The sequence below is a fragment of the Odontesthes bonariensis genome, chromosome 6 (genome assembly GCF_027942865.1).
Source record: "Odontesthes bonariensis isolate fOdoBon6 chromosome 6, fOdoBon6.hap1, whole genome shotgun sequence".
Lineage (NCBI taxonomy): Eukaryota > Metazoa > Chordata > Actinopteri > Atheriniformes > Atherinopsidae > Odontesthes > Odontesthes bonariensis.
Genome location: NC_134511.1, coordinates 35,796,447 through 35,823,624, shown reverse-complemented (window position 1 = coordinate 35,823,624; position 27,178 = coordinate 35,796,447). Strand labels below are relative to the sequence as shown.

The 27,178-nt window shown below is 40.1% G+C and overlaps 2 protein-coding genes across 6 annotated transcripts in view; one reads left to right on the top strand and one right to left on the bottom strand.

The window, feature by feature from the left end:
* Window positions 1–22,954, top strand: rorb (RAR-related orphan receptor B). Its single transcript, XM_075468587.1, has 10 exons — window positions 1–333; window positions 14,934–15,019; window positions 15,125–15,266; window positions 15,475–15,906; window positions 16,331–16,452; window positions 16,833–16,965; window positions 17,081–17,188; window positions 17,373–17,483; window positions 17,875–17,987; window positions 18,202–22,954. Exons 1-10 carry the CDS (start codon window positions 327–329, stop codon window positions 18,364–18,366), a joined length of 1,419 nt encoding a protein of 472 aa, XP_075324702.1. The 5' UTR covers window positions 1–326; the 3' UTR covers window positions 18,367–22,954.
* The window catches only part of trpm6 (transient receptor potential cation channel, subfamily M, member 6), a 24,412-nt gene continuing 18,715 nt past the window's right edge, over window positions 21,482–27,178 (bottom strand). For all 5 annotated transcript variants that reach the window (XM_075468579.1, XM_075468583.1, XM_075468580.1 and 2 more), the window contains 12 exons: window positions 26,963–27,065; window positions 26,629–26,675; window positions 26,446–26,510; window positions 26,328–26,353; window positions 26,151–26,201; window positions 25,972–26,037; window positions 25,540–25,838; window positions 25,291–25,373; window positions 25,007–25,212; window positions 24,813–24,864; window positions 24,289–24,401; window positions 21,482–23,522 (listed from right to left, as the gene is read on the bottom strand). In XM_075468579.1, the coding sequence (XP_075324694.1) occupies window positions 23,440–23,522; window positions 24,289–24,401; window positions 24,813–24,864; window positions 25,007–25,212; window positions 25,291–25,373; window positions 25,540–25,838; window positions 25,972–26,037; window positions 26,151–26,201; window positions 26,328–26,353; window positions 26,446–26,510; window positions 26,629–26,675; window positions 26,963–27,065 (1,194 nt within the window). In that variant the 3' untranslated portion in view covers window positions 21,482–23,439. The remainder of the gene's footprint in view (window positions 23,523–24,288; window positions 24,402–24,812; window positions 24,865–25,006; window positions 25,213–25,290; window positions 25,374–25,539; window positions 25,839–25,971; window positions 26,038–26,150; window positions 26,202–26,327; window positions 26,354–26,445; window positions 26,511–26,628; window positions 26,676–26,962; window positions 27,066–27,178) is intronic.

Genomic DNA, 27,178 nt, shown 5'->3' with positions numbered 1-27,178 from the left:
TTCAGCCAGCAGAAAACAGTGAAACCCTCCCATAGAGGTGAGAGCGCAGATGTCACGAGAAAAGCTGCCACACGATCAGAGCACACCGACCAACGTACCGACTGACATCAACTCGCCTCCCTGGGATGCTTTTAGCGCAGAGACGCTTCCACTCAGGCAGCCAGTGGACGTTGACGCAGATCATCCACGCTCTTTTCGTTGTTGTTATTTTTAACCAAGGATCTTTCCCCACTGCAGCCCCCCTTCTTTAAGTGTTTATGTTTGTTTCTTCATGACTGCTGCTTTGGGAAGCGAGCCTCAGCACCAGCTCCAGCAACACCAGCACGATGCGAGGTAAGACCAGTCCAATGCTCCCATCACTGCCACACTTTCCCCAAACATCATCCAAATGACCGACGCGCAGACACATTGCGCGGCACGCTTTATCACAGATTTGGTCTCTTAAGTTTGGTTTAGATTTTTGGTCACTTTTTTACACCTGCTACAGGGCAGCTGGACATATTTGCAGTATCACCAGCAACCTTACTATAAAGTTTACTTGGGTCCAATTCCATGCGCGTGTGTCTTGACTCTTGAGTGTGTGCGGATAGGCTTACCGTTTTGCAAACCGATGCATCAAGCAACCGGGGCTTATTGCAAATTTAAAGTGATACATGGAGCTCTGCCATCAGATCGGAGCAGATAATATAGAAAATAGTGCTACTCCGTTTTACTCCGGTGGTAAACTTTATTGAATGTTGTGGGGATCGGATATTTTGAGCGCTCCACTAACCCATTTCCGTTGCGCTCTGCACCGCGCCGTGGATGTTGAAATCCAATGTCAAAGTCGTCCTGTGCACACACCTTTGCGCACACACATGAACACACCCGCTCTATAGCTCATACGCAGATACACGTTGACACACAGGTTAACACAGTCTGGGCCTGGTCTTGTAAATTCCCTTTAATTCACTAAATGTTTTTTTTTTCGTTCCTCCTGCATTAATATTTGCGGTTTTAACCCCAACACGATCGTTTTAATATTTAACCATCTCATTATCAGCTTAGTGTTTTATTTGGGATGTTTTATTTGCACGTTGTGCAATTATCTCTGACGCAGAGTTGCAACATTCGCTGTAATGGATGATCTTGGTCTCCTAATTCAGCCTTTAAGACAAGACTGTTTCAACTGGTTGAAACTTATCATGGTGCCATTTGACACAAGCAGTTTATAAGCATGTTTTATTAAGGAATTGTGGATGTTACAGAGTTAAGAATGAAAGGACAATTAGTTTTAGGATTTTTGATCCACCTGTAGACAGTTCAAACTTCAACATCAAAGTGAGGCAAAAATTATCTTGTGTCATTAAAATAAAGCTTGAAAATATCGCACTTTTCATGACTTTCTTCACACTGGATTCACATTAATCGTGTATGTGTACTGGCCAAATATTTGCTAGTATTATTATTTAAAAGAATAGTCTTATAATGATAAACCAAGACTTTTATCAGAAAAAGTGTATAATGGGTTAAAGAAAAGCCTGCAATTTAGTTGAATTAATCGATTTCTTGCAATAAATGTTTATATATCCCCAAAGAGGGTATATATCTATCTATCTTTCCATCCATCCATCCATCCATCTATCATTTTTTTTCTGTTTTAATGTCACATGAAGCTATCTGCTTCTTCAGCTTCAGGCTATCAATCCCCGGGCAAGTAAAAACATGAGGCCAAATCTCCCCACCTCTCTTCTTCTTTCTCTGTAATTCCATGGCAAACTCCTCCATCATGCACCTTGTGTTTCATCCATGTTTTAATAGGCCTTGTGTCCACTCTCGTGAACGGAAAGCTTTGGGGGGCATACCGAGAGCTCCTGCTTTCACTTTATAGCTGTGGTTGGCAGAATAGACCCCCAAAGCGTCTCCCTCACCCCTCTTTCGGCATGTCTCTCCCTTTTTCTCCCCTTTTCCCTCTCTCCATCTTCCTCTCTCCCTCTGCACGCCCCAAAGGGTTTTGTCAGATAGAATTAAATCAGTGTGGGCCGTGCGGCCCCCACTCCCAACCTGTGTGTGTGTGCGTCTATGTGTTTGGAGTCTCGGCTGCCCTTACACAGAAATGTGCTCACAACCAAGGTTATAAAAAAATAGAGGCCTCTCATGAGCCGTGGTAATTATCACTTAACAAAAGCCACAACTCCTGAAGCCCTGACCGAAGATGATGTCACTGCATCACCCGGCAATACCCAGAGAAATAACTGACACAATATTATTATAAGGGCCTTTTCAGCATTTCAGAAAATGGAGCATTGTATTTTTTTCCCATTAAGACTTAGTTTTGTAGGGCTGTTTGAAACATGATAATTATTTCTGGAGTTTCATGTGCAAAATGGTGATGTGCTGTGGATGGTCTTCCCTCTTAACCTCTAAAACCCAACAAATCAGTGTGGGCAACAAAAACGAGATATTATTAACAATGATAATGTATGTTTTTGAGTGGTAAAACATCTTGATAGTAGAAGAATTTTATTTTTCAGTGTTATATTGTAAACAACTCTAAATTAATAAGAAAAAAATACTTTTGTGATATACATCAGACTCAATAAACAACATCCTCCAATCACATGCTTCATTTTCTTGTAACTAATGTGAGCTCAATGCCTAAACAGAAATTTCTGCTAAGGACTAAATACATATACACACAGAAGATGAGTGTTTGCATACACAAATCGACTTTGTAAACATGTCAGAGTGATACTCATATTTTTACACATTAGTCTGTGTCTGTGTATGCTTCGTATGACCAGTATAAGCCTGTAAGAGCTTTTGGATATCTGGAACAGACAGGTCAAAGAGTTCAGGGACGGTGGGAGCAACATGGAAGGAGGGTCTCATCGTTTTGATCTCCTGTTAGCAATACAGACCTCTCAAGCCTATTCATCATTGGTAATGGTGGGATGATGGGAACTGTAATAGCATGAGAAGATAGTAAATTAGAGAGATGATGAGTTGTGTCGACAGAAGAGGAGAGGCAAGATTTAAAAAATACATTTCTGGAATGTACAACAACTCATTAGTGTTTATTCCTGTTCAAACATTATTTAAATAACCTTGGAAGATCACATGCAAGGGCTGAAAGCGCTGAAAACACACACAGACACAAAAGCTGAAATTCTACGCATGACGGCCTCATGCCAATAGAATTAGTCCCATCCTGCTTTGGTTTGGAGGTTTGTGCGAGCATTGATTTGTCCAGCTTGAAAGCGTCCCGGGATCAATTTTTAGTCAAAGTCAGCGGAAGTCTGTGCAGATAAATCTATAGCACACAACTTGGATGGCTTTAGCTTAAATTTAATGGTAAAAAAAAAAGTAATAATAGTAAAGCTAAAATGAGAATTACAAATACTTATAAATTCAGTTATTTTCAGAATGTTTTGATTGTGTCTGTTATTGTTATAAGAGCAGTTGTGAGCAAAGTGTTAATAATGTTGCCAACAAGTGGATGCTGGTTATGAATTCTAAATGTTCACATTTAGTGTACATTGAAAAACACATTCATCTTTATATAATCGAACAGCAACAGCTTAACAACTACAGCAAAATATGAATTGACACACTTCATAGTGATTGATGAGGCCGCCGATGTAGACACCGGTTCCTCCATCAGTCAGAAACAGCAGGTTAACAAGCTGTTAATGAAACCAATTTAGAGTTTTCCGTTGTTGCCATGAAATCAGTTGTTGCACACAATAGTGGGCACCTGGCCTGAGCAACTGTGGTTGGCAGTGTTATTGGTGCATTTTTGGCCAGTTGTCAAGCTCAGCGTTGTTGTTTGTGTTGTTTATTGTGTTTTTGTGCTGACTAATGGCCCAGTGTTATGTAAGAAGAGAAGAGAGATTACCCCAAGTCCATGCAGGCCACTCTGTTAATCCCTCAACACAGCCCTACTGACTGACTGAGGTACCACCACAATGCTGTTGCAACACACAATCTTACATTCAGGACCTACTTCCCACTGTCCCTACAACTGTCTTCAGCTAGCCATGGTCTACTCCTCACCTATTGTGTCTGTCTGACCTTTTCTAAGGCATCTATGAGAGACATCCCAACATACGACGTGTGTGGCCTGGATGGCACCTCTGTGGTCCCACTGAGTCACTATCACAGCGCCGTGTTTGTTCAGCATGAGCTCAGCATCCATCCCATGTTGGTTTTATCCCTCCACGACTGTCTAGGGGAACAGTTTTTCGCCTGAGTCAACTCTCCCTCTTTGTCAAATCTTAATACACACAAAGCATAGGCTATACTGCACGCTTCAGTTTGTGTCTTCTCTTTATTTTCGCCCAAGAGGGATTTCGGCCTAAACCACTCATAAACTCTAAATCTGCCTTGACATCATAGAGTCTTCTGACAGCTCCTTCTGTTTTGTCAGTTTTACTCATCTATGAAGACAGCATGTCTCAGTGGATTCACAATGATATCCAATATCCCCATTCTCCTCTGATTTACAATGAAGTAAAAATCTGAAAAAGGGCTTTCTGTGCTTATTAAAAACAGGAAGTGAGTAAAAGACGCACAGAGACAAGGTATCAATGGAAGGATTGTTTTTATGAGAAAAATATGCTGATATCGAGAGCATTAATTACCATACTGGTTTAGTCAGAGATGCTCACTTGCATTTCTAAAATAAAGTCTGATTTCAACATTTATTGCCATGCAGACAAGATAAATTAATGTACAACTCAATTTTAAGAAATATCAATAATGAATAAATACAAAGGAAAATGTGACTCTCTTTCTTGTAATTAGAACTATCAAAATCTAGAATATATTGTCAACAATACACTCAAAATAGCTGGGAGAGAAGCAAAGGAAAGCAGAAATGCTCACAAAACACGCAAGTAAAAGTGTTCTGGAAGATTTTACAGTCAACTGATTAAGTGATGATAGGTGAGGGTGTCAGGATTGGGTATAGAAGGATCCCTCACTAAGGCTTAGTCTTTCTAAGCAAGGATGTCAGTTAGGTAAAAAAAATAGTTCTCAATGCAACATCAATTGTACATTATACTATGAAAATATTTAGGGATTCTGGGGAAATTTCAGTGATTTTGGGCCAAAAAGATAATTATCTTGGATGCAGGTAATCTTTGCATTACCACCTTGATCAGTCTAGCCACATGGGGTAAGGAGTAAGTTGGAAAATTATTTTCCCTGAATACAGTCCAACACTACATACAGAAATGTAGCCTGAACTGTATTACATAAGGAGGAAGTTATACATAAACTTTATGAGGAAGCACTGTGGAGTTCTCTGGCCACAAGCTCATCTCAGGTGAATAGAGAGACATAAGACACAGGTTATGTGGTCAGATGAGTCCTTGTTTCAGCTATTTTTTGTAAAAAATAAAGAAATGAATAAGGATATGGTTCTGCATGACATATAATGAGATGATAATAATAATGAAAAGTACTTCCCACATATTCAAAAGCCAGTGTCAGTCATGGTGGGGGGTGGCGCGTCTATGTCCACGGTGAAGGTTCTATTGCAGAGGCATATACTAAAGAGATGTATTTCATCATCAAAGTGACATCTTTTCACAGGAGGTTCATGGTTATTTCAGCAGGACGATGCCACACCTCATTCAGTCTGACTTGGCCATGTTGCTTCATAGACACAGTGTGTGTGCTTGACTGATTTGAATTTTTGTTGCATTTTGTTAGAGAAAATATAAATTTACACAGCTGATAGGGTCCAGAAAAAAAAGAGGACATGATTTTGGAGTGTATTTATACTTTGTGTTCACTTTATGTTTTATTTAAGAGACTATAAAGTGACGAAATGTGATCCCCCACCAACTGAAATGAGAATCTCCGAGCTGAATAAGTGGTGAATTAACATAGAGGACACACAGAAACCAGAGAAGGAAGAATGTAAGTAAGTGAATGAGTGAGATAAGAAAGGTGGAGGGCAAGTAAAAGAGGGAAAGGGACTTAAAACTTATGTAATAGCACAATTGTGGATTTGTGTGCTTGTTTTGCTTGAGTAAGAGCGTATGTCTACACAAAGCGGTGAAGGAGGAGGCCAAAACCCCTCAGTTTGTGTTTACCTGCATTGCACACTGTCACATACACATACACACAAAGATGCAAACTATCGAGTCTTCAGATTGCACTTGCCATTGAAGCTTCCCTCAGCAATGAATAACACAACTACCTGTAATAGCAGTATCCAAAGTCCACACTTGTAAACCAACTATTAGACTTTAGCTAAGACTGAAAGCAGATTAGTCCATATAATGAACTGAAAGTGTGTGTGTCTGTGTAACAATGCAGTGCATGCATAAAGGTTTCTTTATAAGCTTAAAACACCTTTGTATTAGCATAACTAAAAGCCTGAAACTGTTCAGAACAAATCTGGTTCATTCATTTCATTAAACTCTGCAGATAAATATCTATCAACATGAGAGAGAACAAAAGATTGCACTTGTAAGTACTGTATTATTGTTAGAACATCTATTTTTAGCATAAACAAATGTGTCTCCTCAATGTGACACTGAAGGCGAAGTAAGATAGATGAAGTGATCCTATCTGTGTATACTGTTGTGGCTTTAGTAGACGCCTCTCCTCTGCGAAGGTGTTCAGTGTTAGCAGGTGAATAGCACTGGCTACAATAAGCCTATAATATGACTTAGCCTACTGCGGCATCTTTTCTTAATGACAAAGATTAGCCTGTTTTAGTGCAAGTAATCTCATTGAAGAGACTCTTATTTGGTCTACCTTTCTTTCTCACCCCCTTCTGAGATGCATTTCCTAAATCTGTGTGTGTGTGTGTGTGTGTGTGTGTGTGTGTGTGTGTGTGTGTGTGTGTGTGTGTGTGTGTGTGTGTGCTCATATCCACAACGTTGTTGACATTAGGTCTCCTACCATTCACACAAAGAGAATGCAATTAGGAAACCAAGACTGCTGCTGCTGCTGCTTTTGCTCTCTCGACTCTGATTTAACGTTCATAAGGCATTCTGTTAAATCATCCCACTGGAAACAGAGAGTATCACAGAGCAGGTGAAGAGCAGAGCAGGCTGGGTCGAGCCAAGCTGTGTGATAGTCTTTGTGATCAATTTGCCTCTGTGAGAGATGCCCCTGGGGCCACTTTGGGGAGAACCTTGTTAGGCTGAGTTAAATTGTTGCCCAAGGCAAGCTATTAGTGGCCATCCCTGGGAGAGGACACACACATGCAATCACACATGTGCATGCTCACACACTACCTCTAACAGACACTGAAACACACAGATCATTTAAATCAAATTAAACGGGAACTAATTCATACACCCATGTTCACTCTCAAGAAGACAGCCCATTGTACTCCGAGAGGTAGACTCACAAGTAGATGGTAAGAGCTGTTACGCAAGTATACGTAATATGGTGGTGTTCTGTTCCTGAAAGGTGTATTGTAAATGTGTGCAACTAGAAGTCATCTATAGCAAATAAAATATGGATGTATCCTTGAATCTTTAAATATAAAATAATTTGTTGAAACACACCAAAGCACTACAAGTAAAACCTAAAAGGCAGCAGGAACATAAGGTGTAAGAGGTAATCTGCTTGAAAAATATAAATAATATAAAGATAAACAATGCCTTTCTTAAGGTGTATTAATATTTAATTTAATTATGAAATTATTATGCATGTGTCCCATCAAAAAAAAATGTCCCTTTTCCAGAGCATGTTTATGGGTGTACAAGAGCAATTTCAGCAATATTCAATCAGATTTGCAGGGAAAGGGGGGGCGGTTTCCATCCATGTCTGTGTGATTTAATTCTGTTAGCAATTCACACTAAGTGCTGCTCTCTTCATTAATGCTTTAACGTCCATTCAATCTCATTTATGCTGATGTTCCCCTTTCCTGATTTCGTCTGACTGATCACCGACTCTCGCTGTAACATGACTCCAACAAAACCGCAAGCAAATTTCTCGCTACTTTAGGTAAAACATGAAATCAATTATATGTCTTTTTCTCTGTGGACATTCCTCTCTTTCTATTTCCCTCTCTGCACAAGGATAACCACCTTCCCACTCCCTTCCCCCCCAAAAGACACACACACTCACACTGTCATCTGCAATTAGGCTCAACAGAAACCACATAATAGGAGGAGCTTGAGGTTAAGGGAGGATGGCCAGTGCCGGCAAATGTTTTTGACGGTGTCTTCGTCAATTTGCGTTTGAGTAATTATATTTTTCTGTGCACTGATTGAATTCAACCAAACAATGCATGAACGCTGCACAGTGTTTTAATAGCTCAGTGTGCTCACATGCAAGCCTGCTTATGCAAGGGTAAAGAAAGGAAATTAAAAGAAATATAAGAGGAACAAAATGCCTAAGACATTCTTGGAGTGTGTCTGTGTGCATTCTCATGGCTGATTTCCGAATGGTAATGACCCTATGCAGGCCTTGCACGCTTGCAGTTGTTCCTTCCACACCGATGCGCTCCCTCAGTCCTTAAGGAAAGGTCAAAGGCCATCAGGGTTCTTCAGGTCACCTGGGGGGTTGCAGTGTGAGCCTGTGTGTACAGTGATCATGACAGGCAGATCAGAGGCAGATGATGGACAGACAGATGATGTGTCTACATGCACACGAGTGTGTGTGTTAAGTCAGGGGTTGGGTTTACCCTGTGGATTTTTTCCCACGCCTCCTTCCTCTCTTATCTATCGGAGGACACATGCTGCACTGACTAGGAGACCATATGTGTGTGTGTGTGTGTGTGTGTGTGTCTGTGTGTGTGTGTGTGTGTGTGTAGGTGAGATGGGGGGACTGCAAGCATGAAAAGCATACAGTAAAGTCTGCTTTTTTTTAAAGTGGTTTGTAGTAATGAATGCATTCGAGCATGTTTGAATGTTTGCTTCTGTTTGTCTAAATGTGTCTCTGGGAGCATGTGTGTGTACGTGGGTGCATGCGCATGCCTGTGCATGTGAATCGATGCTCTGGATAACAGCCAGTGGCCCCCTTCTGTTCCCTCTCCATGGCGTCCAATCACACCGTGGCACAATATTCTATGAACAAACTGCAGCTGATCCCAGACCTGCTATCTGAGCAATTACCCAGAGTGCTTTGGGGCCGCATGGCAAGCTGGACAAGCTCATGCCCTCTGACATACAGCATGGGGGGAGGGCAAGAGCGACTGTTTTTCTGACTGTTTGTACGTGTGTGTGTTGGCAAAGAGTTTGTGTGGGGGGTGGAGGGTAGGGGGGGCTGATGACGATAGACTGATGGGAAAAGCAGAGGTTGGGGGTAGTGTATGTATGCTCATGCAGCAACAGTGTGACTGTCTATATTAAAGAGTGGACAAAGATATGCTTGGCAGCAAGAGATGGTAGAGGGGGGAGGGGAGGTGGGCCTGCTGTGTGGCATTATGATTATTATTATAACACTTTGCAACAGACTGTACAATTACAGATTAACAGCATGGAACTATATCACCTTATAGAATATTGAAGAGGATGCTTCCTGTAAGTGTTTCAACACTGTGTCCGTCAGTCAGTTCAGGCAAGGTCTGAACTCAACTCAGGTCACTGATAAAAGGACTCAGCTGCTGGTTTTAGGGATGAAACTAATAAAACTTTTCATTTTTAATTCATCTACTGATTATTTTCTCAGTTCATCAAGTGTCTTGCACTTTGTCTTAAATGGTTTTAAGTTCATTTTTACTAGCTAACAGACTCACTAATTGTTGCATTTCTGCTTGTTTCCACACGTCATCAATGATAAAAAGTTTCAGGTTTAGAAATCAACATAGTAAAAAAAGAAAAGAAGGACATGTGGCTAGATTCTGAATCCTAAATGTGCGTCCGCCAACAATGCCTGTGATGTATCCTTTTTCTCTCAAACTATAAAATACAAAAAAGTGGCCATTGTCAATGAGCAGAAAGAATCAGAGAAATGCCTGAGGATTGGCATCAATCAAAGATGCAAAGCATTTTGCAATTAAATAGTCAACACCTTAAGCCAAAGGGCCGAAGGGCTCCCAAACAATGCTATCAAAGGTAAATACTGTACGCCAGGGACTGATTCGCAAAGAGAGGTGAAGACAACATGAAGACAACAAGAATGGAAGACAGATGAAAGTGAATTAAAAGCATTGCATTTTAATTATTTCTTTAAAGATAGCTGACAGTCCAACACACTTCATAATATTTTTCAGATGTTTCAGACATTAAGGACAGACAGGAGAGAGAAAAGTATGACAGCACACAGTAGACGTCCGTTTGAAACCATATGCAGTGGCAGCGTTTCATTGATTTTAATGGGACAGTACGATGTGGAAACATGACAGGAGACACAGGGGAGATAACCCAAGCAGCACTGCTATAAGCTATTCCCAGCTGTGTGCATTAATCCACTGAACGATCACGCCACCAAAAGTTTTCTCAATGTTTTTCATCATCGACAGAGAGAGGGAAAAGCTCTTCTTTCTCTCTGAGCTTATGAGACAAGGAAGGCTAGAACAGAGTTTCTCTGAGAGATGGAAATAGATCATGAAATACAGAAACTTAAATGATTTCCCAGTCACACAGCCACTTACAGCGAGGCGGAACACTCAGAGACAAGTGAAAAAGTCAAACAGACTGAAGTAAACAGACTGGTAAAGAGTGATGGCATAATTCACGGTATGTAGACATCTAAGACCAGCGCCAGAGTTTTTCAGATTTAACAAGGGGTGGTGGGGGGTAAAATGCTGATCTCCTTTATATCCCCAGAAGATATCTAGTTAACTGGGAAGAAGCTATGCATATTTTTTAATGAAGTAGAGAAACCCACCCACATTCTTCCCCAACAAATCAACCCCTGGGACTACGATAGGAGATGTGTTTGCATTTCTGAAGTGGCTTACACTGGCAAAAGTTATCCCAGAAAGTGATTTCAACTGTTTTCTAAACTGATACTAAAATACCAACCTCTAGTGAGATCCCTGTTATTGTAACTGCATGACATTATGTGTTGCTTAGGGTATGTTTCTATATTAGATCCACCCTGAAGGCTAACTGAATGAAACATGTATATCCAGTCTGCCCCTTTGGTAACGTGCGTACACTCGCACACACGCACACACACACACACACACACACACACACACACACAGAGTAACTGAACATGTATAGCAACATCTAGTGGCCCTAATTTGCTGCTACATTGTCAGTAAAGATGGGGAGAGCTGCCCTTTCAAACAGCCTGTTTATTCCGTGTATGCATGTGTGCATAGTTTGAGTATTCACATGCTTTATAGCAAATATAGCAACGATATCAGTGCAAGGCTGCGGCTTTTCTTTTTTTTGTGCAGCGTGATGTAGATAATTAGGACTCTATTTAGAGAAAGGGCCAGCCCAGGAAATACACAGGAGATCCTCACTTCATTAAAAATCAATTATCACAACACACGTGCCAGTGGAATACAGCCCTCGTGGCCACAGTCAGCCACACACACACACACACACACACACGCGCATGTGTGCAACTCTCACATGACAGCAACTATCTTTGCCTGGTTCTTAGTGAAATTTGTCTCCAGTTGGCTCTACCTTTTTCTCTCTCAAGAGATTGTGCATGCCTGATCCTCCTCTTAGCTAAGGAATCGCCAGCGTTGCAGTCCCGCTCTTACATAATGACTTCAGGATAACACTCACACCCCTGTTGGCTGAGAATACTGTCAGTCACTTTGCTCTGACTGGGTCAGCTCAGGCTGGAAAGACATCCAGCCAAAGCAATCTGCAGAAACAGAAATGAATAGCTTTTCCACCTCGGTTTTGTTTGCAAATGGATGTCTGTCAAGGAAGGTTACGGGGAATAGCTACATTAGACTTCTTTCTGCTCCATTTTAGGAATTCATTTCAACTAATGCTTGGGGCTGCAAGTTTGCCTCTGCAATGTCAAAGCATAAAATCAAATACCAAAAATGCATCATCATACTCCCTAACTTTAAAAACAATAAACAACAAAAAGAAACAGTGAACAAATAAGTGGATCTTAGTCCTGTCACACATACAATACACCACTACAGCTCAAGTCTAGTATTGTGTTGACAAGACATGGAAGTGGGAGTCTTCTGGTAAACAATTCACAAAGCCTCTGTTGCTGAGAGAGAACGACAGGACGAACAGTGATGATACACCGAGTTGGCTTCACACACTGATGACATCACTTCCTTGCAGAGTGTGACAGCGTAGGACATCATTGCTGTGACAGCCAGACGAGTGCGGCAAGTGGGTGGTCACCCTGGCAACAGCAATGCTGTCATGACCGTCTCCCTATATCCTACCTGACAGTCCCCACTGGCAATAAGCACGACACACACTCAACAATGCACACTCCCACGTATAAAAAACAAATATTCACGTACACTTTGTAAAAATCACATGAACACATAATTCCTCTTTCCTTGTGTCTTAAAGTGTAACGCTCATGATACATCCCATGAACACACCCATGAACAAAGCACATGCCCACAAGCCCAATCTCTTTGGGTATAATTATATGATACAAAGAGGAATACAATCTGGCATGAGGTGCAAGAAGCACAGTGTAGATGTAATGTAAATCGCTGAAGAAAAACATTAAAGATAAACTTTTTTTAAATGGAAAACTATAAAAAGCTTATCCTGAATATCAGCAGGAATTATACATAAAACTATGTATATCTACATCACACAGCAGCTGAACACATGTGGGCTGAACACATTCTTATTTCTTTAAACCCACAGAGATTAGTTTAGCTCCAGATTAACGTTTTAATTAAAAAGTTTTACTAAATGTATGGGACTCGCAGTGGCAACCACAAAGAGTAAAAAGATTGTGAGTACTTAAAAAGTAGATGACAAAAAGTATGGCTGCTCCAATGCTGTTCAGTCCTCTGCTTATGGTTTATATGTGGTCTTTTGATAACAGCCATGTCCTGGGTTTAACTGACCTGTTTTGCAGACTATAAATAGCATGTTACAGGCCATGTTCGATGACAGCTCTGTGCATGGAGTCTGTGACTTTCTGTCCAAGTCCAGCGCTCCACTCTGACCCAGTTTGGAGCCTGTTGACTGAGAACTGGTAGAAATGGGCCACATCGTGGGCCCCACTAAAACTCACAGTATGTGTTTGAGGATGAGTCCAAAAGCATGTTTTTCCTACTGGAAAAGTGACTGTGACAAAAAACAATGCTCTATCTGAAATATTGACATATATATATATATACATATATATATATGTAAATATATGTGTTTATGTATATCTATAGGCAGTGTAAAATTTTCATTGAAGAAAAGTGCACAGTCCAGGGTCATGGCTTGCAGGATGTCATTTTTTAGCTTGTAAGCTTTTCATACCTCATAATATTCACCAGAGGTCGATAGTGGGTGAATGAGGTAGAAATTACTGAAACTGAAAAAAAATCACTAAAGCAGGATAATTTATGCAGTCATTAAGTTATTTGTTTTTATAAGTTCTATCTCCATACTCTGAATAGAGAGAAACTTTCAGCAGATTTGAACTTGAGAACAGCCGTACGGTGTGAAACCCTAAGTATAAATCATTAGGTACAATGCAGCTGGTTTGATTGCATTATTTGGGTGTCAGTTGGCTGATTCTGAGCATCAACATCCAGAAACACTGACAAAATGCATGTTTGATAATCATACTTTCGATCATGTCCCTAAGGTCCAGGTGGAATTTCTAAAGTGGAGTGATCATATGTACCTGCTCAGTTGCTAGACAGACAGAACTGCCTCCATTGATCCTAATAAGAGATTATCCTATTATGTATACTGCACACTCATTCCACTACAGACATTTAGCATACATACACACAAACACCTAGACTTAAATTATAAACATGTTAACAAACCTGTCAAAGAAAGTATGTACACATAAACAAAAAGTAACAATCTAACTTTCTAACTGGACGTCAGCCTCCACACACGATCTGGACACACATACTGCAGTAATGTGCTCAGTTGGGCAACATTCATTACACAGCATAAGAATCTGCTTGTTGACTTTACCTGTTTTCTGAACTTCTCAGAAAATGTACAAAGTCATGCAGAATTTCCCACAGGTGGGACTATGCAAGGAGATTACATGAGAATGGCTGTTTCAGCTGAGGAAGTGCTCAGCAGAGGAGGGAACCAGCTCGTCGGGAAATAATTTAGGATTAGATAGGCTGTCTAATCTCTTTATAGAGACTGTGCCATCTCAGCAGCATACCTGCCTACCTCTACATCCATGTACATCCATCTCTTAACAGGAACAGCAGCTTTCTCTTTCCATATAATATGGATTATATGTTCAAAGGAAATCACAGCAGGTGCTTCTGTGTGTTGAAATAGTTTCTGTTCATATTCTGTGCCTTTGGTTGTGACTGTATATGGAGCTGCCAATACACAGTGAGTAAAATCTAACATCGAGATAAAGTGGTTAAATCTGTAGATACCTAAATTAGAAAATGCTAAATGTGTGTATCATTAAGAGTGTGTGAGAGTACGGAAAATATAGAGGTCCTTTAGTGATGTAACCGGTTTTCTCATTATGGGCAACCCTTGTAACCTGCAGGGGTCTCTACTTCAAGCTTTACACAAAGAATCTGTGCACACAGTTGTGCATGTGTAGTGTGTACGTACACAGTTCTAAGTGTCCCAGTTAGTAGAAAAAACTCCTATAAAAACGTAATCAATGTCAAATGTCACTGTGCCCTTGTGAATTTGAAGTCACACAGGAACTATGCGTGGACACAAGTGCACACAGGTGCCACAGCAAACCAAGATATCCACTGGGGTTTTCTTCAAATTAGACCACCAGCTGAGGATTACCAGCTGAGCAACACTCACTGAGCAAGATGTTGTTCAGGGAAGCTTGGGTGTCGTAGTAATATACCAAGTCCAAAACATCATTTGTAACCCAAATCCTATCTATTTTCGCTTTTCTTACAGCCCAAATCGAAGTTATACCATGTAAAATTTGCGGAGACAAATCATCAGGTATCCACTATGGAGTCATCACGTGTGAGGGATGTAAGGTAAGACTTAATGGTGTTTCATACAAGTCTTAATCAAGTTTTAATTGAGAGTGCAAAGTGCTCTATTGTACCTGAGGCCTGTATTTTTTATTGACATGTAACCAGGGTTTCTTCAGACGGAGTCAGCAAAACAATGCCTCCTATTCCTGCCCTCGCCAGAGGAACTGTCTCATCGACAGAACAAACCGCAACCGCTGCCAACACTGCCGCCTGCAGAAATGTCTTGCCCTAGGAATGTCCAGAGATGGTGAGGCTCAGTTTATCTGGATCTATACACTTTGTGTAGTTTGTTAACAGTGCATGTAGAACCTTCACTTGTATCTCAGCTTTCCCCTTGTCTCCTCAAACTATACTGGATAATAGATAAGCCTTGTAATCCTATTTTTCACAGAAGCTGGAAAGTTTTTTTTTTTTTTTTTTTTGGTCGCCCTAAATTGTAATTTCTCCTCATATAGCGGTTAAGTTTGGCCGCATGTCAAAGAAGCAACGTGACAGCCTGTACGCAGAGGTCCAGAAGCACCAGGCACGACTGCAGGAGCAGAGGCAGCAGCAGACAGGCGAAGCTGAAGCTCTGGCACGTGTTTACTCATCCAGCCTGACCAACGGACTGTCCACCCTAAACCATGAAATAGGGGGCACCTATGCCAATGGTCATGTCATAGATATACCCAAAAATGGCCATGGTAATGGAGGCGGAGTCCCGGGGGGCTACTATGGGATGGATTCCACCCAGCCGTCTCCAGACCAGTCGGGTTTGGACATGTCAGGCATGAAGCACATTAAGCAGGAGCCTGTTTATGACCTGACGCCAGTACCCAACCTGTTCAGCTACGGAGGCTACCAGGACAGTCAGCTTGGGCCCAATAATGTCAGCATGGGAGAGCTGGGTAAATAATGCATTTTACTTGATAGATTAAACCACTGCAGTAAAATAATTAATCATTTAAAATCTACATGAATTATTCACATGGAAAATTAATCATTACCCACAAAGTACTCTTGGAAGCCTGAGTCAGAGTCCTAATCTGAAAGCACAACAGGACATCAGACAGGCTTACATGGCCAGCTGACAGTGTGTCATATCAGTGTATGCATGCCTAACATGGATATCACAGATTTAGTTTAAGTTAAGCAAGGGAATGTTGAATTAAGTAGTAAAAGGATAACACGGAAAAGTGCTTGAAGATGCTTTATCTGAATTTTCTACATACACAGATCATTGTATGTTCACAAAACATCACACGTGAATAAATTATTAAATGCATGAACGTAGGGTACATAGAATAATTGATTAATAATTCTCTCTTCCAGACCGTATTGCTCAGAATATCATCAAGTCACACCTGGAGACATGTCAGTACACGACAGAGGAGCTACAGCAGCTAGCCTGGCAGACTCATTCCTATGAAGAGGTCAAGATGTACCAGAGCAAGGTGAGGTTTTATGTTACATCATCATCTTCTAGTACAGACTGTGACATTACATTTGCAATGTGGCAAAATCTTTTTCAAAGTTTGTGATTTTATCTTTTTACTTGTATAGTTTTTTTTACATATATGTATTGTCATTCTACAGATACAATTTACTTCAATGATACTATTTTCTTTAGAGTTTTTCATTAAAATGAGGGTTAGATTTCTGAAAAAAACAATGGAACAAATAAGAACATTGCCAAATTTGCCCATACTTGAGAGCTGTTTCGCAGCATTGTCAGTCAGATCAACATTAAGATTTAGTTAATATGATTAACTGACATAATAGAGCATAATAAGTACAGAGCATATATATCTAAAGTACGTCTTTTTGATTCCAGCCCCGGGACGTGCTCTGGCAACAGTGTGCCATCCAGATCACCCATGCAATCCAGTATGTGGTGGAGTTTGCCAAGCGCATCTCAGGGTTCATGGAGCTGTGTCAGAATGACCAGATACTCCTTCTCAAGTCAGGTGAGATGTATGGACTGTCATTGTCTGGCTTAGCACATAGGCTTTCTACTTAGTACAAAAGAGAAAGTCCTGTGGTGTCTTACACTTTTTTTGCCTGTCTGCATGGGTCTTCCAGGCTGTTTGGAGGTAGTCTTGGTGCGGATGTGTAGGGCGTTCAACCCTCTCAATAACACTGTGCTCTTTGAGGGGAAGTACGGAGGCATGCAGATGTTCAAAGCTCTGGGTAAGACATTCATATTAATGCCCTTTTTTTCTTGGTATAAGTGAGAAAAAGGACCAATAAAGGCAGAAAGTAAGAGAAAAAATGCAAATCTTCTACAACACTTCCACATGAGGTACATTTGCTTATTACCACACATGACCAGAATGAGTGTAATAAAATCCCTTTTTCCTTGCTTTTCTTCAAGGTTGTGATGACCTAGTGAGTGCAGTTTTTGACTTTGCCAAGAGTTTGTGTTCACTGCAACTAACAGAGGAGGAAATTGCTCTCTTCTCAGCAGCTGTACTCATTTCCACAGGTCAGTGTGCATCCGCCAATATCATTACAACACAAGAATAAATGTGGTGCATTGATTGAGCTGTGATTTAAACGCCATCACAACACCCCGTGGGGCAGTGAACTCTGAATATAAAGTTAATGTGTGTGATGTTTTTGTTTTCCCTCATTAGACTGTGAATCAAAGGGGTGGAGTGGGGTTGTGTGGGATTGAACACGCTTTAGAATTGTTAAAGTCTGTTGACGTTTGTAATGATGGGCATAATCACAGCTGAAGAAATTATATCCATTTAGTCCTACCTCTTTGGTAGAGCCAATCTCAAGAACAAACAACTGTATGTCCAGCTCTGAACCAGAATGCAGCAACTCTAAAATATTGGCAGTAAGCGAATCAGTTTCTTGTCTCTACTCAGATCGGCCCTGGCTGATGGAACCGAGAAAAGTCCAAAAGCTCCAGGAGAAGATCTACTTTGCCCTGCAGCACATTATGCAGAAGAACCACATGGATGAAGATGCACTAGCAAAGGTAGGCTGACCATTTGTAGGAATTTACATTTATGCTGCCATAGATGAAAAATGCAGATTGAACACACACAGCAACTTCTCTGGCCTCAACCACTGGTGCACAAAAATTAAAACAAACTAAGCACAACTGTAGAAAAAAGTTACTACTAATCCTATGCCTAGTTTCTCGGTCTAAATTCCTTAACTATAACCATTTTTTTCCTCCTGTCTGGCAGCTAATCAGCCGAATCCCAACATTGTCAGCCCTGTGCACGCTCCATACTGAGGAGCTCCAGGCCTTCCAGCAACTCCATCCAGAAACAGTCAACATCCTCTTCCCTCCGCTCTACAAAGAACTGTTTAATCCCGACCCAAACTCTGCCATGGCGATGCCCAAGTGACTGTCTGTGGTCCAAACACAACACACAGCCGAAGCAGAGGACCAAGAAACTAAGTTTGCTTCATCTGACGAGACGACAGCGGCCGTGTCGACTGTGTCATCGTTGTGGCAACCACATTTTTCCGAGCTCCCCCAGGCTCTTTTCAGGGGTGAGGATTCATCTGCTAGAAACATAGAGTTACCGCCAACAATACTAGGAATGTCCAGCACTTATCCTATCTTGTTCACCGATACAGTCTGAAGAATGTATATATAAATGAAACATGCCCCACGCCACAACCTGAGGGGGCTTTCACCTGTCTCCTGAACTGAACTGACTGACTGACCAGAAATGTACAGACTTTAAAACATCTAGAAACAATTTTAAGCTGTCGATCTTTTTAAGAAAAAGTGGGTAAGTTAATTTGATTTCAATTGAAAACATTTTTTTTTGTTTTTTTTTTTTCAATTTAAGACATTGTGAAGATGAAGAAGCTGGATGGGGGAGGGAACTGTGGATTTAGAGAAGCTATTGTAGATATTCTTCTAGTGGAGAACGGATTCCAGTATTACTTCTTGCTCTGTTGAAATAAGTTAGTCCTAATTTAAATATACAGCAGCCCACTGTGGCTGACTATACCTTGTCTATGTGTTCTTATTTTATTTGATAGTTTCCTGTGTACAGAATTTGTAAAGTTGAGACTTGTGAAAGAATACTGGGCACAAACCAGGATTTGATTTGGGTTTGTTGATATACAGAAGCCTTGTCTGGATTTTGTTCATATGTATAGAAGGTGTAACATCCTTCTGATCAGAACTTATAGAGATGTAAAGAGAGCGTATGAAGGATTTAAAAAGAAAATACCTGCTACTACTTTTCAAGGTGAAGATGTATACATAAATATTCTATTTTGCAAGACAAAAAGAAAATCAGGCAGATTTGCCAACCTATCAATAATTTATTTCTCGCTGCAATAATTATGTCCAATAAAAGCTGGACTGCTTTCGAACAATCAATCAGAAACATTTAATCAGAATCCAGGACCTCACAACGAACCCCACACCTCTCCCCAGATTCCCCTTACCCTGCTTTTAATGAATCAGGACCTTGGCATTATGCTTCGCCAACATTTATTTTTAATCTGAAAAAAAAAGTGACCAAATGAAGGCAGACTTGAATTAGAAATAAACTTTCAAATTTTTAACATCTGCATGAGTGCTGTATGCCCTCATCCTCCTTTTTGCACAATCCAGTCCATGGATGTCACTCCGGGCTGTGAATATGTTGGACCCTTTCTGTAAAGAGCAATAACTTTCGTACTGCATTCCTGATCTTATTCCTCATCTTTCCTCCTTTACCCTCTCTTTTTTGTTTGTTTGAAGCTGTTCAAAACAGAATAGCAGTTGTAACTAAGATGCACTATATTTCACTCTTGATCAATGATAATGTCTACCAATCATCTCTATGGATGGAATTCATTCAACCTCAGACTCTGCGGCATTTTCAGCGTGGCACAATGCAATCTGGGGACAGAGCACTGACTGAAAAATGTGAAGAAAGCGTAGCATCACTAGCAGCTGAAGTAAAACATTAGCCATTTATACAGAAAGTCGTAATTGACAATCACTTTTTTTCCACTTATTCATTCCATAACTGCAAGCAGTTACAGACTGTAATTGTTTGCTAGTATTTGGACACTGTAAAATCACACTTGCTTTACTGGGCATTTATCTCATCTGGGCATAGGGTTGTCACTGTCTTTTCTTATGAAGGAATAATCTGAAAATCACTGTGGATACATGTATTAGGGTCTCTGCAAACATCCATTAGATGCTCTGTATGCAATACCTTTGCAAAGAGATCACTGATGAGCAACAGGAAATCTCAGCACAATCAAAATGAGCCATTAACCAAAATAAGGGACTCTACACAGCTAAATTAATCAGCTGCCGGAACTCTTCAGCTTATTACATAAATACATAATAAAAATGACAATTTTGCTTTTTTATTTTTTTCAATCAAAGACAGGTTTTTTGGGGAGTTATTTTTTGCTTCATTGCTAAATGCCATAAATAGTGGAAACTGACCTTAAGTACTAAAAATGGAGACCTCACTAAGAGTCTCTCATATTTGAAAATTATTTTTGTACAGTGGCCAGATCTTCCACTTGCTACAGGCACAGACAGTCAAACAAGTAATCTATCCATTAACATTAAAAACACTGGGACCCTGAAAATGATTATCCACGTGTAAATGTTTTTTTTCCATGTCGGCAAAAAAAATGTTGACACTGTGGAGGAACTCGCAATGTTAACTGTTAGCGATCCACATCTAAGTGCTCCACGCTGTGTCAGCGATCCATTTATTAGTTCCTCCAACGTGCAGCAACTTTCCTTCGACTCCTGAGCCGAACACAAATCAGAGGCCATTGACCTTACAGACAATCACTTGCTCATTAAGACTCTGTGCACTACATAGCATCTCTCAGGGAGCAGTTCTTATTCTGACTTTGCATTAAAAGAGGGAATAATATTTTAAAAACTTTACAAAAAAATTAATTGTAAAAGAAGAACTTTTTAGGATAACAATGGCATACACCGCCAATGTTTGCCAGCAATGTAATCTGCCCAGACAAGGCTTTATAGGCATATATTTATGTGTGTGTGTGTGTGTGTGTGTGTTTGCGCGTGAGCATGTGTGTGTATAGAGCATGAATTCACTGTCCATATCTCTGAAGAAACCCAGACTGTAGGACAATCATCTTTACACCACAAAACAAAAATACATCATTGTGCTCGTCACCACTGTATGCTCATGTTTACGGCTTCTTTTGCTGCTTTGAGGACAGTGAGGGAAGTCCATTAGTAAGCTGTGATTTAAACGCCATCACAACACCCCGTGGGACAGTGAATTCCAACTCTGAATATGAAGTTTTTGTGTGTGATATTTTTGTTTTCCCTGTTAGACTGTGAATCAAAGGGGTGGAGTGGGGTTGTGAGGGGGATGTGCTGGCAAGAACAAGTGGTAACCAACACTGTAAGTAAGATAATGTAGCAATAAGAACTGGAGACATTTACTACTGTCATGTTTGCATTGTAAGATTATTTTTTATTTTATTACTATTTACTATTATTATTGTTCTTATTATGACTACTATTCTTCTATTACTATTAGCCTATTGTTGTTCTGTTCTATTTGCATGGCGTTTCATTGCAATGAAACATTTGGGGCTTATTTGTGTTTTCTCCTCTTATGATAATGTGGGTTTTCTGGGGAGAATTTTTTTTTGGCAGGGTGGGCAATCAGTTTAGGGCAAATTCCACACCTTTACAAAGCTTTTTTCTCACAAGCTGAAAGATTTTTTTTTTTTTTTTTAAATAAAATGCTCTAATTTATACACAAACAATTTAAAATTTGTTGTTGGATTTGAAAGCTGTTTTTTTTCCCAACCCTCTGAATGTGTGAATTTATATTATCAGTCAGTGAATGGCCCTTTCTGAATTGGCCTTAGTCGACCGGATTTGAAATCCTCTACCTGATGTGGGAGGGAACAATGTGGGAAGGGGTATCTATTCTGAATGTTATGGAGTAGCCTGTTCAGTGTGAGGGGCTGAACGCATCATGCGCCTTTACTACTCCATCAACACAGAATGACATTGTGGAGCGCACATGAGTAATTGTCATTCAATGTGACAACTCAAATATATTGTGCAGACGTTTTTATTACACTTGGTTTGAAACATATTTCATACGCTTTGTCGAATACACTCCAAACCTCCTTCTCCCTTCCCTATGAAAACTTGTGTGGGTGTGAGTGTGCGTGGGACCGAAAAGAGAGTGAGATGAGATCATGTTTGCTCTACCAGTGCTTTGTAAATTTTCTTGATGCATTATACACGTGTGCAATTGGAGCAGCATTTAAATTTGTTAATTTATTGTTTAGAATGTCTTTGCGTCCCAGCAAGAGCAAATAAAACAAAATGTAGCAATCTGTAACTGAAACCTGAAAGGTGCTTGGGTTACAGAACCTCTTTTACACAGGACTAACAAAACAAGACAATAAAAAAAAAAAAACAACAACAAAAAAAAAAACATTTAAAAAAAAAAGAAGACATTTTGTTTGTTTTCAAAGTGCCATAGCTAGTGAGGAGAGAAAGGATTGGCAGAGTGGGGCGTAGATGCTTTACTGTGTGAGTTTACATGAGAAACCAATCAAAAAATGGGAACTCCAAGGAAAATGTGTATTTGCTTACACTGTCAAAACATTTTTACATTTGATGCTTTGTTTTTTTCCCCATTTTTGTGGGACTCTGCAGGACTCTGAACTAACTCTACTAAAAATTCAAGACAAATGCTGTAGAGTTTTCATCTTAACAATAAAACAAAAGAGTGTGCGCGTGCACGCATTTGCATTGAAGAGAGTCAAAAACGCCCAAAACTGTTGGATCAGACTGGGTTGATGTTCAGAGCTATGCAGGGGCCTTAGCGAGTCCTCCTTTGGGTTGTACATACAATGTGAAGGTCTGAAGTGATTTTTGTTAAATTCTATATTTTATCGCTTTTGTAGACATTTTGTTGTGGGAAGAAAAAAAATTAAATAAATTTTATGGGTGCATTTTTGCCTCGCTTTTCTGACTCATGCATATCATCTCTTTATGTATTTTTCCTTCAAGTGAACAGAGTAATTTCATCCCTGTAAATTGATACATAAAATGAGAACATGTATCAACATTGTACAATTAATTCCTTCTGAACAAATACAAAATAGTTATTTCGAAAAAGCAGTCATATTTTCTTTGTATTTTACATTATGATTCACGGTATACAGTGCAATGACAAAAAAAAAGTAGCAACATTACCCCACAGGACTTCCATTATCCTTAAAGTTGTCTATTACAGACCTTCATACAAATTACAATAATCCTTCAAATCTGGTGTCTGTTAACAGACCTCTGATGAGGTGATGTTACTCGATTATCTTTCTGTTTTCACTGTAAACAAATAAGGCCTGACAGTGAACACCATGAGAATATTTTAGAAGAAACACCTTTATAAAAAACAGTGCCTTTTTTCCCCTATTTCCTGGATCAAAGGTTAAACGCTGGCTTCATCTTCATTCCCCGATATCGACTCTCCCTCACTGCTGTTCTCGCAGCTGCCCGAACTGCTCCTTAAATCTGAACAACAGAAACATCAGTTAGCGACGTGTCACTCCAATAACACAGTCATTACCACAAGAAAGAGAATACTGACAGGACCGGGAGGAAGTCCATGCATCCAGCATGAATAATTTGGTTTCATTTGTTGGAGAAATCTTGGAGAGGACACAAGACAAGGAAGAGGAAACACAACGCACCTTTGAAATATCAAAACAACTGTGTCTGAATGTTTGCCTTCGTGTATTTGTTTGCTGGGCTTGTTTGTTATTGAGCTCAGTTTCTTTCCGCGCAGTTATCCTCTAGATGCCGGTATCGCGTCTACCAAGAGACATTAATTAATAGCTAATCAAAGCTATGTCTCAGTAGCACATTGCCAGCACAAAGAAATGATTAATATGTAATCAAAGGCCGCACAGCTCAACGCACAAAGCCGGGCCCACCCCTATGTCTCCAACACTACTGCTGTTATAGAAATAAACGAAGACTCGCAGCTTAATTAGCTGGCTGTTGGTGTGTGCTGTCTTCATTTGAAGTTGTTGGGGAATTCTCTCAGAGCCAAGTAGGCCTCCTGAGTGACGACACAGAGGTGACATACAAATACTTGCATACGCACATGAACACAGGAGAAATAAGTACATACAGAGAAAAAATCCTTTGTAAATGCTAGTCCACATATTACACAGTCAATAAGAGAGCAAATGTACTTCTCATGTATTTAAAGATCCCTAATAAACACACATTTTCTGTTTGTTTGTTTGTTTCTATCAAAAAAAGAGTCTCATACCTTTTAGGCCCAGCCTGCGGCAGGAGAAATTGCAAAAGTGTTTCTGCAGGAAACCGTTGATGGCGGCATCACCAAGGTTATCGGGACCAAAAAGCATGTCACCCCTGCTACCACTGCAATAATGACAGACAACATGAGAGCAGCGATGTCCATCGTCAGCACATATCACACATAATGTCAAACTCTACAATCAGAGATGAACCAAATCTGAAACTAGATGTTGTTGATTTGATTTAAAAGTGCTTACAACCACAACTGTAAGCACTTTTAAATCCAGGTTAAAAATATTTCTCTTTCGGTGTGCTTATGGTTGAGTTTATATCTTTCTTTTTCCCCTCTTCTTTGATTGCTTTTAACTGTGTTTTTAATTTTTATTCTATTTTTTTTTCTCTTTAAATTGCTGCTTTATGCTGTTGTTTTAAATGCCTTGTCTTTATGTAAAGCACATTGAGTTGCCTGTGGTATGAAATGCGCTATATAAATAAAGATGCCTTGCCTTGCCTTGGCAGAAACTCTTATCATACCTTTGGTCATCTGCCATGATGACAGTTGGATCAGTTAGCTCCTCTCCCACTCCTGACAACAACAGTAAAAAGGTATGAAAAACAGATAGAATAAAGACAGAGAGGAAGAAAATACTTCAGATACACACTCAACAGCTCACATAAGCAAGTGTATGCAGGCATGCCACAAACACAGTAAAAGTAAAAGTATCTGCCTTGTATATCAAGCACCAGCAGCTCTCTGCGTGAGTACTCATATGTCCAGTGGGAGAATGCTAGCAGCAGGTCCTCCAATGAACAGCAGGGGGTGATCTCCTCTCCTGTGTTGTTATTGTATTTCCTGAAGTCACCGGTCATGTTTTTTTCAATAGTTAGCCACTGGCCATTAGAATGCAAGAGGACCAGTGATACATCTAGAAAGCTGGTGGAGAGAAAAGGAAGTCACAACATGCAAAGGCAAGTACATGCAGATAAACATGGAAGAAAAAGCCTTGCACACCTTGGCGAGTGGTGCAAATCATCAGGTTTGATGTGGTTAAACACTTCCATCATCTTCTGGGCTGCTCGCTGCTGCTGGATCTCCTTCAAAAATGTCAAAAAAGTTTGTCACACTGTTAAATTTTTATGAAGTTTGAGGAAATTTGAGGTGAAATTTTGCTAAATAGCAGTGCTGCTGCATCCATGAAATGTATATCTAGTTCAGTATTTCCTTGCTAAAATGCTGTTTATAGTGTTTTTGAACACTTACCCTTAAACAAAGCTGCAGTGCAGTGCTACCATGGAAGTACCTTTGCCAGGCACAAACTACCTCAGGCTTAAAGGCTTTGACCACATATACAAGACCGGGCTTGAACTCATCCTGTTCTGACCAGGTACAAAGCATTCTGTATCCCTTTCGGAGACCCCCATCCAGAGAACCCTCTTCACTGAAGAGTGGCTGCAGTATGGCAGACTGGCCTCTGGAGGACCAGGAAGAGACTGAAGTGGATTCGGGGTCAGTGTCAGAGGGTACGTCCTCCAGAGAATAGATGCTCACCTCTTCACCTCCTGCAGATCATAAGGAAAAACCCAATGGAGTGCATGGACAGAGATGTTACGAAATTCTAGAGATTTTTTGTAAATCAAAGAACATGGATGAACAAGACATAATGTGGCTATAAAGAACAAGCAAGAAAGTTACCAAAAATGGAAACAGGAGTGAAAGGGATGGTGTGAGCCAGTCTCATCAGATTGTTTCTTTCCATGGCTGATAACACATTAAGATACAACAGATACAGATACAGATACAACACTATCAAAACTGCGTACAGAATGAGGGAAGTCTCAGAAAAACCTTTATCTTCTGCATATATTAAATACCTGAATAATGTGGGTACAAATTGTCACTGGACTGGAATGTGGAGCTCTTGGCTTTGGCAAACAAGGTAAAGGGATGCAATTAAAAAACTTTACCACACATCTCACAATACTAAACAAATTATTTGTATGAACATATATTGTATAGGAAATGTATTAAAGTTGTATGTTTGGAAATACCTTCAGGTGAAACACCCCTCTGTAAACTGCATCACAGACATAAAGAAAAAATTTATTTGGATCAAAATATTTTTAAATTCGTGGTAATTATAGAAGCCCAGAACAAAGGAAGACTTACGAAGACCTTCGGCTCATGGATTTGGCCCAGCTGCTCATTGCTGAATGAGTGGAGCTCCACATATCCTATAGGTCAATTCAACAATAATCAGGGGAATATCCCCAAAACATGTTGTATCTTGTATTATCTCAATATTTTTCTTATGTCACAACAACATATCCCTCCAATTTAGCAAGAATTTACCTGATGGGAATACACCTGCTTCTGCAACAAATCTGTGGGATCAAAATCTGAAACAATATTGACATTATTGATTATTAGTAATTATTCAAGCTTTAAAACAAATCTAGATACTGTTGGTAATCTATGAATAGTATATATTTATGCTGATGCTTGATAAAAAATTCTGAAAGTCTCGTATGACAAAGCAACAGTCTTTTTTATAAAACACTCTACTTCTTCACCTTATTCTTCTTGTGCCACTGAACACAAAGGGATCACCAAACTTTACACTTCCGGGTTGGACGTTTTTACTAATATGTTAGTACTTAAAATAAACAGCATGCTGGGTCCTTACTGAGCTGATTGAGGCTGGTTGAAGCTGACCAACATGTGGGTTCTCCTATAAATCTCCGACGCCTTCTCCCTGAAGCATCAGACAAGGGAGACTTCATGGCTACCTATTTTCCAACAAAAGTAAGAACATGGAAACAGGTCCCAAATATAAAAAGTTAGCAAAGACTTGGTTTTATGATCCATGCAATGTTTAGCATCTTACTGAACCTTGCCTGAG

What these genes read in the sequence shown, in the direction of transcription:
- rorb (XM_075468587.1), top strand. An exon ending in TCACGTGTGAGGGATGTAAG is followed by an intron (nt 15,020 to 15,124) that starts GTAAGACTTAAT and finishes ACATGTAACCAG; the next exon opens with GGTTTCTTCAGACGGAGTCA. An exon ending in GCAGATGTTCAAAGCTCTGG is followed by an intron (nt 17,189 to 17,372) that starts GTAAGACATTCA and finishes CTTTTCTTCAAG; the next exon opens with GTTGTGATGACCTAGTGAGT.